Here is a 20,212-nt window from a genome sequence, read left to right as displayed (position 1 = left end):
AGAGGACACTGGAGGGAATTGGTAAATAAATGGGGATCTCATAGTAGCAATGATTACATTTATTTGATAATTCCCTCCAGCGTTCTCTAGCATTCTTACATTTATCTCTTCTTACTGAGTCAAATTTACACTATATTGCCAAAAGTATTGGGCCAGCCCTCCAAATCATTGGATTCAGGTGTTCCAATCACCTTCATGGCCACAAGTGTGGCACCTAGGCACACGGACTGCTTCCAAAAACATTGGTGAAAGAATGAGTCACTCTCAGGAGCTCAGTGAATTCAAGCGTGGTACCATGATAAGTTGCCACCTGTGCAATAAGTCCATCTGTGAAACTTCCTGGCTACTAAATATTCCACAGTCAACTGTTAGTGGGATTATAACAAAATGGAAGCAACTGGGAACAACAGCAACTCAACCACGAAGTGGTAGGCCATGTAAAATGACAGAGCGGGGTCAGCGCATGCTGAAGCGCACCGTGCTCCGAAGTCGCCAACTGTCTGCCGAGTCAGTAACTAAAGACCTCCAAAGTTTGTGTGGCCTTCAGATTAGCACAACAGTGCGTAGAGTGCTTCATCGACTGTGTATCTATGGCCGAGCAGCTGCCTCCAAGCCAGGGGCGGACTGACCATTTGGAAACACGGGCACTGCCCGAGGGCCCGGGGTCAGTAGGGGGCCCCATGAGATGCCCCTGGTACCTTTTTCATAGGCTTTTTTGAGTTAGGGCAAGGAGACACAGCCCCATGATCCCCTATTGCCCGGGGGCCCCATGAGTTGTCAGTCTGCCCCTGCTCCAAGCCTCACATCACCAAGTGCAATGCAAAGCGTTGGATGTAGTGGTGTAAAGCACACTACCACTGGACTCTAGAGCAGTGGAGACATGTTCTCTGGATTGACCAATCACACTTCTCTGTCTGGCAATCCGATGCACGTGTCTGGGTTTGGCGGTTGCCAGGAGAACAGTACTTGCCTGACTGCATTGTACCAAGTGTAAAGTTTGGTGAAGGGGGATTATTTTGTGGGGTTGTTTTTCAGAGGTCGGGCTTGGCCCCTTGGTTCCAGTGAAGGAAACTCTTAAGGCATCCGCATACCAAGACATTTTGGACAATTTCATGCTCCCAACTTTGTGGGAAGAGTTTGGGGATGGCCCCTTCCTGTTTCAACATCACTGCGCATCAGTGCACAAAGCAAGGTCCATAAAAACATGGATGAGCAAGTTTGGGTGGAGGAACTTGACTGGCCTGCACAGAGTCCTGACCTCAACCCCATAGAACACCTTTGGGATGAATTAGAGCGGAGACTGTGAGCCAGGCCTTCTCATCTGACATCAGTGCCTGACCTCACAAATGTGCTTATGGAAGAATGGTCAGACATTGCCATTGACACCCTCCTAAACCTTGTGGACGGCCTTCCCAGAAGAGTTGAAACTGTTATAGCTGCAAAGGGCGGGGCCAACGCAATATTGAACCCTACGGACTAAGACTGGGGGGCCATTAAAGTTCATGTGCGTGTAAAGCCAGGCGTCCCAATACTTTTGGCAATATAGTGTATTTCAGTTGAGTCTCAGCTCCATATAATGGTCATAATTTCCCAATTTTCTCTATGGTCTTTATGAATTAACCTATCTTTACTACTGCCCATTGAATAACATTCAAGAACATTTGATTTGCCATAGCAACTGGTTAATTCTAACAGAAGTGAACATGCAACTTTGCTAGATGATGCTCTGGTCTTTTTTTATCACCAAATGTTTACACCATTTCAAGATCAGCAAGATTCATTATATATTTCCTTCATGACAGGCAACCAAAGCCTGCTGCTCTCACCTAGTTGGTGCAGAAAGCCCATAAAAAGGCTTAAAAGCCTCACCTATAACCACTCCTCAGTGTTTTTCCTGTATCTTTAAGGATAGGAGATAGAAGTATTTTTCTCCAGACCTTTTTGTTTTATTTTTCTGGGTTTCTAGGTTAAATCGTAGGGTTTTCTTATAATACTAGTAGCTGGCTGCTTCCTCAAGGCTGAGGGTACCAACAAAACTTACTGCTTACATGTAAGCTGTTACATATCTGAAATGGAGGCATTATACAAAATGGATGCCAGTTTAAAGACATATCTCCTTACACCGCCTCCCGGGTCTCTCGTCTCCTTGCCACTCCCAGCACTGGGCTGACAGGAATAGTGAAGCTGCAGTCGCTACTCCTGTCAGCCATGTAGTCAGAATGGTGACACCCCCATCCCTTCAGTGTACCACTGCACCAGGGGCCCACCCCTTGTCTCAGCCCTGGGTACATGTAGTACCGTGTCCTATGTAGCTGTGTTTTCTATGTCTAGTTATAAAGTCCAACTTGCCCCCTACCCTCTCCCCATGCAAATTCAACAACAGCTAGGAAGGAGATGGATCCACCATAACTACAGCTTGACTCAGCTCAGAGCACTGGCCCAGACAAGCTGTTGCAATAGGATTGCAAAGAGACAAGATGCTGACAGCAAACCCCCCCCCTCATTTCTTTTGCCTCGGGAAAGTGCTGTTACATTTACTTTAATGATAATTCTGCGTTGAAGAACTACTATGCCCTACCCCCATTATTTTCCCCCCTGCGTAGCTAAAGTTGTGTTCTACACAATAAAGATATTCACTCAGCCACCCACAGGATTCAGCGTTGTCCTGCTGAGATCCACTTCTCACATCTTACCGCTTTGGTCCTGCACTGCTATCCTCTCCTGCGACATCATCTGGAGGTTGCTGGTTCTTCTGGGTTGAGGCACTGCGTCCCGATGACTCGCCACTAGGCCCACTCCCTCCTTTAACCACTTTCCGTCCACCAAATCCTTAGATGACGGGAGCGCGGTGGTTCTCTCGTTCTGGGAGGACGTCATATTTTTACAGCAAAAAAAAAAAACTCCTAGAAACCCACTAGTACTGGGCATTTTTTTCCAGCCAAAAAACGTTGATTACAGCTTTTCTGTGCATGGACACATAGGATAACATGCTGGGGAGTTTACTGGCTATAGAAAAACACGCCAAAAGCCAAAAACAGCTGTAAAAACGTCCATTGTGCATGAGGACTTATAGTGCATCCTTTTGACAAGTCCCTCCAAGGAGATCTTGTTGTCCCACTTCAATATCGTAAGTTACAATTTCCGGATGGATTTCAAAAGTATACTGGATACATAGTGGTAAATGACAGCCCACTCCCTCCCTCCTCCTTCATGCCCACTAACCAGCTTAATACAATTGAGGTGGGATATTACATTTTGATTGATGGAGGCTTCACCTCCCTGCTGTTCTAAGACACAGCAGGCGGGAGGAGCGTGACATAGCCTGTGACTGACAATTTAATAATATTATTATTATTTATTTTTACTCTGTATTCCAAAGGCTCTTTTTAAATCTTGAATATATGACCAGCAGCAGAGGACAGAAAGTCCTCCTGCTTTTTTTTTCCTTGGGACATGTGACAGCCAAATATCAATTAGGAAAAAATGTACCATCATCCACATACAGAAAGAAAAAGGACAATGTAAATGAAACAGTGTGTGTTTAGTATCATTTTAAGTTGGTGAGAAGAATACTTTTTACACAGTTGGTCAGTGGGAAGAATGCTCCTTACATTGGTGATCAGTGGGAAGAATGCTCCTTACAATGGTGGCCAGTGGGAAGAATGTCCCTTACATTGGTGGGAAGAATGCTCCTTACATTGGTGGGAAGAATGCTCCTTACAATGGTGGCCAGTGGGAAGAATGCTCCTTACATTGGTGGGAAAAATGCTCCTTACATTGGTGATCAGTGGGAAGAATGCTCCTTACGTTGGTGGCCAGTGGGAAGAATGCTCCTTACGTTGGTGGCCAGTGGGAAGAATGCTCCTTACGTTGGTGGCCAGTGGGAAGAATGCTCAAGGGTACTAATGAGCTGGGGATCTGCTGAGTGGTGGTACTGCTGAGCTGGGGTTCTACTGGGCCCCCCTTTAAAACAAACAGAAAATCAACACACACACAGGGCATTTGCTAAGCTTCATTAAAGGTTCAAAAAAGCATCACAGAAGCATCAAAATCAGATCAAAAAGCACGTTGAAGCAGTAAGCTCCTTTAATGTGTGTTAAAGTCCAAGCAAGTCTAAACGAAGATAGTATGTGCAAGCAAAGCAGTAGAGAAATGAGCTCATCAGTCTACTGCTCTGTTTTCATTGTGTAGTAATTGGCTGGTGGAGGGACAAGACCTGTAAGTGTTACTGAAATGCTGCAGAGAAAAGTGAGGTCTCCTGCCCTATCAGAGAGGGGCTATGCTAAATCTACGGACTGGATAAAGAGAAAAAAATCCTTTTGTAGATGAAACCGCCCCCAAATGTTTAGTCTGACTAGAGTTCAGCTTACAATATCAATAATCAAAATTATGACAAATATTGTAAATTTGAATGTATTTATTTTTCCTTTTTTGCAGCCTTACGGGATGCATGTATCAAGTTGTCCAAAGTCCTGGGGCACAAGGAAAAAATGTCCTGCAACTCATTCCAGTCTTAAACACAAAGGATAACCCAGCTCCAGTTGTTTCTTCTCCTGTAATAACAAATACCCCCATGCTGAACGTACAACAGCCCGTCAGGTTGTCTCTGCCCTCACCTGTTTCCAATGTGACGATACCGTGCCCAGTGAATGCACAACTGGTACAGCAACTCGGTTCAACCAATTACATCATCACAACCCAGAAGAATCCTGCCGATGCTTCAAAAACCATCCGTGTTGACAACAAGCTTACGGCTCACCAAAACACAGCCGTCATACTGGAAAAACCTCCGTTGAATTTGCCACCAAACCCTCAAACGGGAACTCCGTCTTTCATAATCATGAATACAAAACCTGGATCTCTTCCAATGAAGACCATCCCAATTTTTCCGCCTGGTCATGGTCTTCAGATACCTGCTCACGCAGAAGTGAAATCCCTTCCTGCTTCTTCCCTGCCTTTCTCTATTCAGCAGAGGATTCTACCCCCGAACACAAGTAATGATACTAACAAGATCCCTTCTGTTATATACGTGTCTCCTGTGAATACCATGAAGACACCCACAATAACACCCACACCACAGTCTCCTCTGTTATCTCCAGTATTGGTTCCAGCCGTGCAGTCTGGTACAGCAACCCCTTCTAAAGGACCATTGAAGTGGGTCGTGCAGGAAAACACAGAATCCGTTGTTCCAGTAAAGACAAATACTGACACAGCATCAAAGATTCTAACATTTATGTCCGGAGCGAAGATCGAGGAACAGAATTTGCTCAGTCCCAATGTCGCAAAAATAAAAGACAGCGCTCTTGTGATGTGCAATAATAAAATTTATTTTTTGTCAAAAAGCACAGGTGAGCTTAAGAGCGCAGTCAATGTCAAACAGGAAACTTCTGAAAAAAATCCGTTCAATACGGAAAAAGGAAAAGATCTCGCCAATAAATTGGTTGAAGTGGTTTTGTCAAAAAATAATTTGCCCACTCTAACCACCAAACAAACAGTGAACTCTGGCAGCTCCCCGCTTGTTCATCCGGATGCCGCCAGTCCTGCAAAAAACAAAATATGCACACCCACTCAAGTCAGTAAAAAAGAGCCCGAGGTGATTTATATAGATGATGATGATGACGATGAGGACATTGCTGCCAACATCCAGAAACCTCAATCAAAGGAAACCACTTCCACCAAAGTATACACCCCTTCGGCATCACAGGGTTATGGTTTACAGAGTTCAGATAATCAGGTATATATATATATATATATATATATATATATTAAATTTTTTTTTAATTATGTTGGTGCATGCATGTTCACTCATAGAGGAAGTGGTTGAATGTTTTTTCGTATAAAAAATAGTATGCCTGTCTGTCACTAACTATCCTTATCGATTTTTTTATTTATTACAGCACCATCAATTTACTCAGTGATTTGCATATGTATTGTACATTCACATCAATCCCTGCCCTCAAGGAATTTACTATCTAAGACCCCTAATTCACATTCATACATACACATTGGGGCGATTTTAGACAGGAGCCAATTAACCTACGAGCATGTTTTTGAAGTATGGACTGGAGTACCTGGAGGAAATGCACACAGGTACAGGGAGAACATGCAGACTCCTGGCACTAAGAACTGACAACCCTAGCGCTGCTAGGCAGAAGTGCTAACCACTAGCATTAAAAAGTAAACCTTAATTATGTTTCAGCTTACAAATTCTTGGATGTGGTGGCTGTATTAGTTTTCTTTTTAAGACTTTCTCTCCTTACTTTCATCTGACGATCCTACCAGTAAGTCTATTGTATTTACACCTGTATATGTGTGAAAAAATTTGTCTAGCTCCCAGAAGAATTACACCTGGGGGGGTGTGATTTACCTGCTCCTGTGCACAAAAGAATGGCTAGTAATGCATATCCTTTTGTTTTTTTTTATTCACTGCTTTAAACACCGCGTTAGTTTATAGATATATTTACCTGTGTGTAAATGCCCATTGAAAGCAATCAGCAGGTTCAGACCAGTAGGTAAAAAAAGGCCTAAGCACGTGGTGTTTTTTGTGCCCATGTGCAAGAGTCTTTTAGAAGGGGTTTGGTGTTTCGTTGTTTAAGGGTTACTTCTACATTTCTGATTATAATTTCATGTTACCTCACCCCCCCACCCCATGTAGATACCATTCTGCTCCCCACCCCTCATCTGATTCCTGGGGTTCTTCACTGTATTTTCTTTAATCCTGTGTCGCGAGAGCATTACACCTCTGGCACATCGATAACGGTTACAATGCTTTAGACTCCAATGCAAATAATCAGTTAATGCACATTTTTTTTCTTTTGAAATACAGATGCAGTGTAGTGCTATATGCCTTTCAGCATAATCACTATAAAAATGACAGCTGGTGGCCGAGGGGCTGTAAAAACAGGCATTGGAGCTGCTGTTTTACCTATTGCTGAGCCGCAAGTTAACATAACCAGTGGCCATCTGAGTACACCTCACCACATTGAAAGTTTTATATACCTTGTTGAATTTAGCATACAGAACTGCTGCCATGCAGGGCCATCTTATTAGCATCAAGGGCCTTTGGGCAAAGTAATACAGTGGGACCCCTACCAGCCTGCCCCAATTTACACACCTACTCTCTAGAATTAAAGTATAAATAGTTTCTAGAATTAAGCATATACACTGCTCAAAAAAATTAAAGGAACGCTTTTTAATCAGAGTCTAGCATGAAGTCAATGAAACTCCTGGGATATTGATCTTGTCAGTTAAGTAGCAGAGGGGGTTCTTAATCCGTTTCAGCTGCTTTGGTGTTAATGACATTAACAACAGGTGAACTAGATGGGCAACAATGAGACAACCCCCAAAACAGGAATGGTTTTACAGGTGGAGGCCACTGATGTTTTTCCCTACTCATCTTTTCTGACAGTTTTTCACTAATTTTGCATTTGGCTAGGGTCAGTGTCACTGCTGGTAGCATGAGGCCTTACCTGGACCCTACAGAGGTTGCACAGGCAGTCAAACTCCTCCAGGATGGCACATCAATACGTGCCATTGCCAGAAGGTTTGCTGTGTCTCCCAGCACAGTCTCAAGAGCATGGAGGAGATTCCAGGAGACAGGCAGTTATACTAGGAGAGCTGGACAGGGCCATAGAAGGTCCCTAACCCATCAGCAGGACCGGTATCTGCTCCTTTGTGCAAAGAGGAACAGGATGAGCACTGCCAGAGCCCTACAAAATGACCTCCAGCAAGCCACTGGTGTGAATGTCTCTGACCAAACAATCAGAAATAGACTTCATGAGGGTGGCCTGAGGGCCCGATGTCCTCTAGTGGGCCCTGTGCTCACTGCCCGGCTCCATAGAGGTTGATTGGCATTTGCCAGAATTGGCAAGTCTGCCACTGGTGCTCTGTGCTTTTCACAGATGAGAGCAGGTTCACCCTGAGCACATGTGACAGACGTGAAAGGGTCTGGAGAAGCCGTGGAGAACGTTCTGCTGCTTGTAACATTATTCAGCATGACCGTCTGGTGGTGGATCAGTGATGGTCTGGGGAGGCATATCCATGGAGGGACGCACAGACCTCTACAGGCTAGACAATGGCACCCTGACTGCCATTAGGTATCGGGATGAAATCCTTGGACCCATTATCAGACCCTACGCTGGTGCAGTGGGTTCTGGGTTCCTCCTGGTGCATGGAAATGCCCGGCCTCATGTGGTGAGAGTATGCAGGCAGTTCCTGGAGGATGAAGGAATTGATACCATTGAATGGCCCCCACACTCGCCTGACCAAAATCCAATAGAACACCTCTGTGATATCATGTTACAGTCCATCTGACGCCGCCAGGTTGCACCTCAGACTGTCCAGGAGCTCAGTGATGCCCTGGTCCAGATCTGGGAGAAAATCCCCCAGGACACCATCCGTTGTCTCATTAGGGGCATGCATACAAGCGTGTGGGGGCCATACAAACTACTGTAGACCATTCTGAGTTGCTGCAATGAAATTTCAGCAAAATGGATTCGCCTGCTGCATTATCTTTTCACTTTGATTCTCGGGGTGTCTTTGAATTCAGTCCTCTGTAGGTCGATAATTTTCATTTCCATCAAACAATGAGGCATACTTACATTCCTAACACATTACCCCGTCCATATCAGTATAGAGATCCAGCAGGAGATTTTTCCCCATTGAGATCTGTTGTGTTTTCAAAGTCTTCCTTTCATTTTTTTTTATTTATTCGTACTGTCAATAAAATACATTTTAAACAAAAGTAAAATATGCCATAAATCAGACTAATCAACACAAAGGACAGGAGAGCATAGTACAGGGGGGAGGCAAGGAGCACAGTAAAGCAAGGACAGGACAGCATAGTACAGGGGGGGAGGCTGGAGGGCACAGTACAGGGGGGAGGCAGGGGATTACAGTACAGGGGGGAGGCAGGAGGGAGGCAGAGGATCACAGTACAGGAGGGAGGCAGGAGGGCACAGTACAGGAGGGAGGCAGAGGATCACAGTACAGGAGGGAGGCAGGAGGGCACAGTACAGGAGGGAGGCAGGAGGGCACAGTACAGGAGGGAGGCAGGAGGGCACAGTACAGGAGGGAGGCAGGGGATCACAGCACAGTATTCAGAGACAGGGCTTAGTCGTTGTAGTCTTACCCTTAAAAGACTGAAAAACCATCCTTTGTACTGCAGTTAGCTGAAGTAAAAGTGTTTGGATTCTACTTCTTGTGTTTTTTTTTTTGGTTTTTTTTTTTATGAGTTGAGCTGTCTGTGGAAGGTGCTTACCATACTGTCCAGACAGACTGGGTTTATGGAGTTATGTCAATGCACAAAGTGGCATTTGAAACAGAACACTTGTGCTTCATTGAGCACTACTAGCCCCTCTGTCATGGGTGGCTCTTCTAGTTTTTCCATTTACAGATCCTTGTGAATGGAAAAGATGGCTGTGCATGCCTGGCAAACTGCAATATGTTTTATCATTTTTCTTGCGTGTAGATACATTTGAAGGGTGGATCAGATGCGTAGACAGTATACATTTAAGGTATAGTGCCATTTGTCTGGTCCCTTCAGCACATACAACTGTTATGAGATGAGAGGGGACTCTGTTATCTCTGATTGCCTGTAGGCGACTTGTATGATACATCTCCCTAAGACACTGTTGTGTATTTATTTAAAGGGTCCCTGCAATTTTAGTGTCACTGCCTCTCCACCCTCAAGACCTAAATTTTCACTTTTTTTACATTTGAAGGTCAAGGAAGCAGAGATGGGGAAGACAAAGGTCTCTGTGTCCCACGTCATTGATGACAATACTCTGAGGACCAAATTTGGCCTTTTCAAAAAAGAGAAGATCGTTCTTAACAGACTTCCTCTACTCCGCCCTGAGAGCAGATCCACAACTCAGAACAAAGACCTGATGGTGAGTAGCGCTTCTTTCCCAGCACCTTCATACACATTTCAGGAAACTGCAGTTGGGGCTTATTCATGTGTTTTCCTGGTCATGTGATCCTGCAGCTCCAGGAGCACTTGACAGCGGTCGTAAAACTCCACAAGCTGTGATTGTACCCATAGGCTCCCATGGCCCAGCCATTGTTGGCTCTCCCTTCTTTCCCCTGCAGCAGTCACTCACAGACAGGGGAGTTGGAGCTGTGGGATCACATGACTGGAGCAGAGCCGATTAAAAGTAGGTAAGTACTCATATCTTTTTATACAGGTTAGACAGGTAGATTGGAGGAGGGAACATTTTTAAGTTTAAGTTTTTCTTCCACTATAGGCCTCTTTCATGCAGCCAGTTACCTGTGGCCACTGGATTTCAGAGGCAAGAATAAGCAGCTTCTTGCAGCTGGAGTGATCAAGGCATGCAATTAGCACCATTTAAACTAATGGCTGGTTGACAGTGGCTGCTGCTGTTCACATGTAGAAACACACAGAGTGGATAACTGCAGTTATGGATGGATGTATAAGCTGCATCCAGGCTCTGACATCTGTCCCTAACCGCAGCTATCCTCTTTGTGTGGCTACATGCAAACAGCTGACTATATCCAGGCTCGGACGTCTATCTGTAACCGTAGCTCTCTGCTCTGTGTGTGGCTACATGCAAACAGCAGCTAAACGCATGCAGTCATTCCAGCCACAAGAATACACCACTTCTTGCCACTGTAATCCACTGGTTGCAGGTAACCGGCCATGTGATTGTCTCTGCTTAAAATAATGACAGCTGATGTTGAACTGGAGCATTGAATCTTGTGCTGTCATATGTTTTCATGCGTGCACGTCCTTTGAACAGGAGGACGGGGGCACTTAATTTTTATTAATTGTTTTATATATATTAGTGATTTTTTTTTTTTAACACTTTTATTGCTGTCACAAGGAATGTAAACATCCTTGTGACAGGTACTGTTCGTGGAGGTATCTGGGGTCTATAAGACCTCATATCCCTCCTCTGCGCTTAAAAGCATTCAAAACACCAAGATGGTGCTGTTGACATCTGGGGCGCTTCTGAGTTACCATAGCAGAGAGGCAATCAAAGCTGATGCCGGCTTTGTTCGACTGTCCGACCAGTCGGTGGACACGCCCGCTGCTTGCTCGGGTCTCCCAGTGGGACAGGAGATCCTGAACAAGCCGCAGAAGGTCGGTGGGAGGGTGGGGACATTTCCTCCCACTGCTCATAATAGCAATCAAGTGGCTGGTCAGCTGTTCCACTTGCTTGTGCTAGAGGGCTGACTGTCGCCTCTAAAAAATGGTACCAGGGTGATGCCTGCAGCTGCAGGCATCATCCTGGTACAACCACTTGACATACCAAGTACGTGACTGGTCGGCAAGTGGTTAATTTCATGAAAGCCGCAGATTTAAACATATATTAAACATCTGAAAATTGTTAAAGCTTCTATGAGATTTTAGTGATTGGGGTTACATCTAGGGGATGAGACCGTGCACACCACTAGCTCAACAGGTAGGAAGGAATGTGAAGGGCCTCAGCTTTGAGCTCCTCCTCAGCCTTGAACTCCTCTTGAGCCTAGGTCGATGCATTTCACCCCACACACCGTGGCGAGGCTCAGAAGGAGTTCAAGCCTGAGGCCGTTCATATTCCTTCCTACCTGTTGAGCTAGCCATATGCGGTGTCTCTCATCCCCCCATACTTCATGGCTTTCTGAATCAAGCACAAGACAGCCCGCACCCTTACATTGCTGAGAGACACCGCATTTTCTTTCCAGCAGAGCACCTTGAGCAGCACTGCAAGTGATTACTGAGTATTGTGGGTTTACATCTTCTTTAGTCTCAGTTCACACTACTGTGACCTGAAAGTCATTCGTCTTACACTGTGACTTTGCCAGGAGATTTCCTGCCGACTTGAGTACTACTTTGATGTGACTTTGAAGCAACTTTCAGGGAATGCCTGGGTAAACTTCCTGTAATGTTGGATCCACATCACATCAATATAGATGAGGATCCGACTTGGAGGCGACTTCCATTAAAGTCTATGGGCACAAGTTGGATAGAAGTCGCTTGAAGTACTACAGGAACCTTTTCTAAAGTCGGAGCGACTTCAATAGTGCTAATTAAGACAGCTTTCAGTGACTAACATGAGATTTCACATGTCATGTGACTTGGGGTCTCACAAGTCGGATCACAAGTCGTGGCAGTGTGAACTGAGCCTTAAGGTGGGAATGCACGATTAGAAAATCGACCAATTGGTCATCCGAAGACCGAGAGGCGTTCGTTCGTTGGTCGAAATCGTGGCCCACATTAACCAATCTAAAAAAAATCGTTCGGGCAATATGTAACGTTGACGTCTTCCGTACAAGTGGAAGTGATCCGCTGTGCGTGTGACCTTGCAGCCATGCCCTTCCGGCCAGAACGAGCGATATACACAACAATTACCAGCAATGAGTATAATATCATTTATTACATGACCTATATACATAAATCGTGATACATAAAATATAATCTGCAGAATTCTGGTTTCATTATCTCATTAGGCCAATCTACTTTTAACATTTGTATTTTTCGTTCGTGTTTACGAAGATTCCTTGGACATAAACATCCGAGTCATCTTCTGTTTCCGCTCATGTGTGATAGCGCTTGATAGATTTTTTTTCGTACGACTGTCATACCACCGCATAGAAAATCGGTCGTTCGTATGCAAAACGACAACATTTTTCATTGTTGTTAGAGCGGATTTTTTTCGTTCACAATATCGTTATCGGTTAAAACATCCTGCTCATCAATGAAGAGAGAATCGTTTGATCAGTGCTTCCGCAAAATTTTTAGTATGATTTTCTTAGTGTGTATGGGGCATTAGTATACTTTTGCAGGTTTGTTTTTTTTTTTTCACAGATTTTACCTCAGAATAGAAAAGATCACAGGAGACTGGTAACTCATTTCTCTACAAATTCCAACTAGTGTTTTTTTTTCCCCACTTTTTGTGTAAGCCTACATTCACACTAATGCGGCGTATGAGCGTGCACAAAATCGTGCAATTCTGCCCATGATGACAAGACATAAAAAAATGAGTGCCTTGCTTAAAGTGCTATTTGTTGTTAATGGCATTCTAAATGAGCAAAGCAAGAAGTGTGGTTTCGAGTATGCAGGAACACATGGTTAAAAAACGTTCAAAGCTTGAAGTTCAAAAAGGTGAATTAACTTTTGTCAGGTGCGATTTCAATTGTCATACACTTTCACAATTCAAATCTGAACAAAGTTGCTCCGGAGGGGGCAGAAAAACAGGCTGGCTGGCTGGCTGTCATTTCCAGCCTAAACCCATGCTTGGACCCTCCAGAGCAGCTGTTCTAGTGCCATTTTAAAACAACCCCTGGGACCCAATTAGTTAAATAAGTTCACCTTTGGAACATGTTACATGTTCCACCCGTTTTTAAGGTGGAACATGTAACATGTTCCCATAGCCTCATCCGCGCCTGTGGGCCCCCCTCCCTCTGACAGATAGTATAGGGGGAGGTTTCCCCATACTATCTGTCAGATTTGAAAACAGCGCAGCCGTGTCACTCATTCAGTGTTCTGTGATCGAGTGCCTACAAGTCCTGACAACCTTAGTGGCTGTCGGCTTGTAGTTCTCAGTGAACTACCACGGTGCTGTGGAGCGCCATGGTAGTTCAGTGAAGCTTCCTGTCAGAATATCTGCTTGCCATACGAGGTGTACAAGCAAGCAGACATACTGACAGGTCTGCAGGAGACCTGCATGGCATCAATAATATACTGATCACTGGTGCAGTGCTTTCCAGGCTCCTTTGGACAAAAATAATAAATGCACTTTTTTTTTTTTTTTTTTTTTAACCTGCGTGTTTTTCTGCCCCCTTCGGAGCAACTTTGTTCAGATTTGAATTGTGAAAGTGTATGACAATTGAAATCGCACCTGAACCGAGCTCAAAATTGCACAGGACTCTTTTTGTAAAAGGTACTTCTGCTGTCCCAGGTATGTGAACCGGCTCCAGGGAGAAGACTGCTGGTTCACATATCATGCGAATCGGACACGGTTCAAAGTGCATCCAACTCACATGTATGTGAACCGACACGTAAAAGAGAAGTTTTAGGTTTTTGTTTTTTTTCTAGAAATTATACTTACCTGGGTACGTGTAGCATCAGTCCGATGTTGCTTATCTATGAGTACCTGTCCCACCAGCTCAGCTCTGTTCCTTCCCATTCTTGTTTTTCATAACCACAGAGAGGAAAGGTGGTAATGCTGCTGGGAGAAAGGGATTGTGTGCCTTCTGGTGGTCAGAGGGTGGCAGTGCAGGTTGTGCTGTTTCACTCTACCAGCCACTAACCCCCCATCCCCCCCCACCCGCCATCCAAGAGTTGGGGGCCCCTGCCTAGAGAATATTACTTGAGCACCAGGAGGGAGGTGTGTGAGTATGCTTTTTTTATTTTTATTTTTTTTTTTTTTATTTTGGTACAACCCAACTATACAGATAAGAGGGAGCAAATAGGGGTGGGGTGAGGGTTCCTCTGTAAGTCCTGCTTTTGTCCTGTATTCTGTGGCACTCGTGCAGTGTATAGTTCTATGGCAGACTGCCGTACCTGTGTTTTTTTTTATTATACTCTAATTTTGTCTTGTAACCTCTTAAACAGGCATATACTGAAACTCCGGAGAGAAGAAAGTTACCATTTTCAGAGACATCCAGCATTTCAAAGCGCAGGAAAAGTGCAGACGCATATGACTTCAGTATGACTTCTGACACAGCTGGAAATAACTGTAGGTCATTTTCTACAACAGCTACACCTGTCCCTGCCGGCTCCTCAGACGTAACGCACACAATGTCCAGAGAAGGGACATACTCTTCCCTGGCATTGACTGAAACAAAGACGGCCTACGGGAATCTGAGCACGTCACACCTTGCCCAGGACAGTGCTCCAGAAATGTATACAGACCCCTCAGACAGCCATTCCTTCTATGTCAGTCAGGACATCACTGGACATTTCAGTGAAGCTCCTCCGCCGAGACAGAGGTTTCACTTTGAGTCTGTGTATCCTGATGAAACAACCAAGGATGAAAAAATCCAACGTCTGAAGGAGGTATTGAAGGAGCGGGAGCAGGCTCTGGAGGCTTTAAGAAGACAGAAGTGGTCATAAATAATTAAAACATTTTGCCCCCTTTTCCCTGATCTAACCTAACCCACTTGCCCCCTCCACAGATGCACACTTGCCTTAATCTGACAGCCGCATCCTCATCCATGTTTGTTTGCAGCCAGCGCTGCATATGGGTCCAGGTCTAGCATATTTGATCTGGGGGTGCAGTAAAATAAATTCAGGAAGCATAAAGTCAATAGTGTGACAAAGATGCATGGAACCAGTATTCCCTGTTCACTCGGCACGCTTCTGTACCACAACCTGGAAGTAACACCTGACAGGTAATAGAGGCAGCGCAGGAGTGAACAGAGAACGATAGTATAATGTCATGAGATTAGGATGAATAAACAGAACCTGTGTTCCCCTATATCAGGTGTCCCTATCAGAGTCCCCCTTTGCATCAGGTGTCCTCATCAGGGTACCCCCTAACATAAAATGTCCATATTAGAGTGCACCCTTACATCAACCCTCCTCTTCAAAGTGGCCCCTTAAATCACCTGTCCCGAGTCCACCATTCCCCCCCCCCGTATATCAACTGTCCCCATCAAGTCTCATGGATTAGTGGCTGAATTATCAGAGATCTGGGGGGGGACAACTAAAATCTGGTGGGCATAGCCCACCCCAGCACCCCCCTAGGTCTAGGCCTGACTGCAAGTCTCACTATCCTGACTGCTCCTTTGCATTACAGTCCTATGGGATCGTCTCAAAGCTTCATGCCTCCCTTAGAAGCCTATGGCACTGTATTGTGCGGCCAGGATGATAACATATATCTGAGGCCACAGCTGTCAGATCAGGGGAAGATGCATCTGTGAAAGGGAAGGAGGGTTAGGTTAGGTCAAGGGTAGGGGTAGAAGGGGTACGTGCATTATGTTTTACAGTTGCTTATCCTTCTAAATATTTTTAAGTAACACCTCTAAAATTGTCTGTACGTTTTATTTGTATCATTCTGCACCAAGCTGTCCTGTCCAGTGGTGCAGCTGGAGTTATATTTTTACTTCATTTTCACTTTACAGATGTGTGCTTTTAAAGCCAGAGAGCCATGATAGGACATGTGCACAGATCTGAATATTCATACGTAAATGACTAGGTATGAATATTACAGGCACAGAAAACCCCTCATACTAGGGGCTCTGCTCTTTTTAGCTACCTAGGTTATACTAAGTGCTTTGCTCCTTATGGATCCCATTGTTATACTAGGAGATTTGCTGTTATGGCTCCCCTCCTTTTATATTAGGGGCTTTGCTCCTTGTGGCTCCCCTCGTTATAAAAGGAGCCTTGCTCCTTATGGCTCCCCTAGTTATATAAGGGGCTTTGCTCCTTATGGCTCCCCTAGTTATATAAGGGGCTTTGCTCCTTATGGCTCCCCTAGTTATAGAAGGGGCTTTGCTCCTTATGGCTCCCCTAGTTATAGAAGGGTCTTTGCTCCTTATGGCTCCCCTAGTTATAGAAGGGGCTTTGCTCCTTGTGGTTCCCCTCGTTAAAAAAGGAGCCTTGCTCCTTATGGCTCCCCTAGTTATAGAAGGGGCTTTGCTCCTTGTGGTTCCCCTCGTTATATAAGGGGCTTTGCTCCTTATGGCTCCTCTCATTCTTTTAGGGGCTTTGCTCCTCATGACTCCATTAGCCATTATTTATATAGAAAGTAGTATTTGTTCTCACTAAACAGTTACTGTTTAGATATCCACTGATTTTGAGTATGAATATAACCTGAAGGAGAGTCAAAAACCTCGGCAGCGTGGTCAGACTGACTTGGAGGGCCGGTTCACACCCTAGAAACGCAGTTTGGATGCGTCTCTGCATGCTTGTTTTTAATGCGTTCCGGTGCATTTTTTCCTCTTTTTTTTCTTCTCCTTAAATAAGAACATGTGCGGTTTGCTGCAGAAGAAATTCATCATGTTCTCCTTTTTTCTTTTTTTCTGGAACTGACCGCACTGGTGTGAACTATGTTGTTGAAAACCATATAACTTTCCATGCATTCTTGATGCAGAAAAAAAAATGCTCTAGATTGCATGTGGTGTGAACCAACCCAGAGACCTTAGGTGCAGCGCTGCTTAGACAATGAGAAGTTTCATAATTTTGCATAATTTTTTTTTTTTTTTTTTAAATGAGTTGAGAGTTGACTTTCACCCCGGTGTAGATTGGCCTTGTCTAGTTATATTTGGCTTAAGTGTGTGCATGCATCTTTGTACGTTGCTTCTGTCACGTGTGCTGGAATAATAGTGGATGATGGAAGAGAGACATACGTAAACCTGAACAAAATAACATTCTCTTACTTGCCCCCTTTTTTGTTTGTTAAAGTGGGTTTAAAGCAGAATTCCAGGACATTTTGGGTTTTTTTTCTTGCCTATTCAGTGAGGCTGTGCCAGCACTGCATGGGTTAAATGCTCCTTTTGCTCTAGGGGAGAGGACAGCAAAGATATAATCACCTGACCCATGGATTTTCCATGCACAAGACCTTTCCTATCAGCTCCCGCCCCATCACAGTCCAGCGGTCTTGTAAATGGACTGTTCCTGACGTCAGCATGCTCAATGCATGCTCCATAGACTTGAACAGTCCACTGCTGGACCATGGAGGAACGCGGGTTCCCGTAGGATCAGCGGGTCACATGAGTATGAGCTTTGTCCTCACCCCTAGAAAAAACAAGCAGCTGATCCATGCAGTGGGGGCACAGCCCCACTGCATGAAAAAAAAAAACAATTTTGACCAGAGTTCTACTTTAAACCTCTAACATTAATAATTAAAACACATTCCTTCTATAGTGTGTTCTAGCCTCCATTCAAAGCACCTAGTGTGATTTCTTTCTCCTTCTGCTTTCTGCATGAGTCTGACACCAAGCAATCTGAGAGGCCTCCTCTCCAGCACACAGCAGGTTGCAGAGTCTCAGCTGTGCATGTTTCCCTAGGAGGCTGTGTAGAAGGGGGTGCGTTCTTTCCTTCCACTCAGGTCTCAAAATGCACTTAGCTTACTTTGTAGTGTGCCGTGTGTGATGTCAGATCCCTGCTGCATGCCTTCTGAAGCTCAGAATTTTTGTGTAAATTCTGGACTTTGAACAGATGTAAAGAAGAGAAGACTGCAGATAAACAGGTACAACTTATGTAGGAGGATTTGTTTCATCTCTGTGTATCACCTGAGGACAGTCACTTCACTGGGTTTATGTAAGAGCTTACAACCAGTGCTGGGACAAGGTCATCTAGCGCCCAGGGTGAAAATACCAAATGGTGCCCCCCCCTCCCCTCCAAAATGTGTGAGAATTATGTGTCAGCAAAAATCCCCTTCCTCCCCCTTCAGAAAAATGTGAGCTCTAATCTTCACACTTACCCCCTAAGCATGAACTCCCTTTGCAAGCCTAACTTCTCTCCAAACTAAAATTCTCCCTCTCCCTAGCACAAATATTTTACTCCTTAAATTTCCCCTCTAAGTATAAATCCCCCTCTCCCTGCACAAATACTCTACCCCTCAAATGTACCCTCTGAGCATAAATCCTCCCCAATCCCTCCAAATCCCCCTCTCCCTGCACAAATACTCTACCCCTTAAATTTACCCTCTGAGCATAAATCCTCCCCCACCCCTCCAAATCCCCCTCTCCCTGCACAAGTTAACCCACCCCAGATCACCCCTCCTAACAAAAATTCCCCCACCCCAGCCATCCCTACTAGCACAAATCCCCCTTCCAAACACAAATCCCCCCCCCTTCCTCTCCAGATCACCTCTTCTAGCACAACCCCACAAATTCCCACCGCGCCCAGGGCAGCCGTCCCTCCTGCCCACCCCTTGTCCTAGCCCTGTTGGCCCGGACAAACATTTGTGAGCTGATAATTTATTATGTATCTATTACATTTTGCCCAGCTCTTTCTGAGGATAACAGAACATCTGCCAACTCTATTATGGGGGGTTCTGTAGTCCTAACACTCTTCCTGTTCTGGGGTGACAACACTGCTCTTCCATAGATACAGTACAGGGAGTGTCACCCTTGGAAAGGAAGTTTGTTCCTAGCAGGATCACTAGGTAAAAATAAAGGAAAAAAAATAGAACTAATGTAGCCACCCCACATCTAAGAACTGGTAAGCTGCATTATAATAGGATTTTTGTTTTTCGGTTGCTTGTACATAGAATAGCTTTTCTACCTTGAGGATCTCTGCTCCCCACAGCCAATAGATACAAGCAGGAAGAGCGGTGTGTAATGTGTGTCAGAGCTCATATGGACATCCACGTGCACAGACAGGCTCTTGGCTGATGAATGTGGGTCTTTGAAGTGTGTTATAGATAGGTGAAAGACAGAGAGAGACCAGGTAGAGATCTGTGACAAAAAGATTTTTTTTTTTTTAATTTAAATATTGTAATATCTGTTAGAATCTCGCTCCATTGCATTTGTATTTCAACATTGCATCATTTTTGTTCTTTGCTGCTTTTGGTATTGGAACATAACCATAAATGTTTTCTGCTTTTAACTACTGGCCTGTATTGTGTTTATTTCTGGAAATATGACCTGAAGGAGCAATTTAAAAAAACAGATAAGGGGGCTTCATAGTATTTTAAAGTGATTCTATACTTGTTTATTATTATATTGAAGAAAAAAAAAAAAATTATAGTTACGTGTTCTGTGTAATGGTTTTGCACAGAGCAGCCCCGATTCTCTTCTTCTGCGGTCCCACACCAGCACTCCTTGCTCATCCTCTTCGTCTTGCCATGGGAGCCCCACGCCCTCCTCATAGGCTGTGATTGACCTGGTACATCATTGGACTTCAAGTGGTTGTACCAGGGTGATGCCTGATCACGCCAGTTCAGTTTTTTAGAGCCGGCAGTCTCCTCTCTTGCAAAAGTAATTAGAGCAGCTAACTAGCCTCTTGCTTGCTTTTACAAGCAGTGTGACTGGACATATGTCTCGCTCCCACCACATTCCGTGGCACTGTTGGGCTCTCCAGTCTCACTGGGACATCCCCAGTGACACCAATACAGTGATTAGTGCTAAAAAAAAAAAAAAAAAAAAACACTGACACTGTACTAATGGCACTGGGTAGTGGGCAGGAAGGGGTTAACTTGAGGGCAATCAAAGGGTTAACTGTGTGCTGGGAGTGTTTTACTAGGGGGCGGTGTCTGTTTGCTTCAAGCACACTACTCTGGATTGGCTGTGCACAGCCATCCAAAGCAGTGTGCCCGAG

The 20,212-nt window shown here is 44.7% G+C and overlaps 1 protein-coding gene across 1 annotated transcript in view; it reads left to right on the top strand.

The window, feature by feature from the left end:
* Positions 1–19,501, top strand: part of LRIF1 (ligand dependent nuclear receptor interacting factor 1) — a 29,035-nt gene extending 9,534 nt beyond the window's left edge. Inside the window, exons 2-4 of the mRNA XM_089656311.1 lie at positions 4,438–5,734; positions 9,723–9,890; positions 14,558–19,501. Coding sequence (XP_089512437.1) covers positions 4,438–5,734; positions 9,723–9,890; positions 14,558–15,058 — 1,966 coding nt within the window. The 3' untranslated portion in view covers positions 15,059–19,501. The remainder of the gene's footprint in view (positions 1–4,437; positions 5,735–9,722; positions 9,891–14,557) is intronic.
* The last annotated feature ends 711 nt before the right edge of the window (positions 19,502–20,212 follow it).

Source organism: Staurois parvus, unplaced genomic scaffold (assembly GCF_062004578.1).
Source record: "Staurois parvus isolate SC_StPar_1 unplaced genomic scaffold, SC_StPar_1.0 ptg000897l, whole genome shotgun sequence".
NCBI lineage: Eukaryota > Metazoa > Chordata > Amphibia > Anura > Ranidae > Staurois > Staurois parvus.
This window is presented reverse-complemented; position numbering and strand designations above follow the sequence as displayed.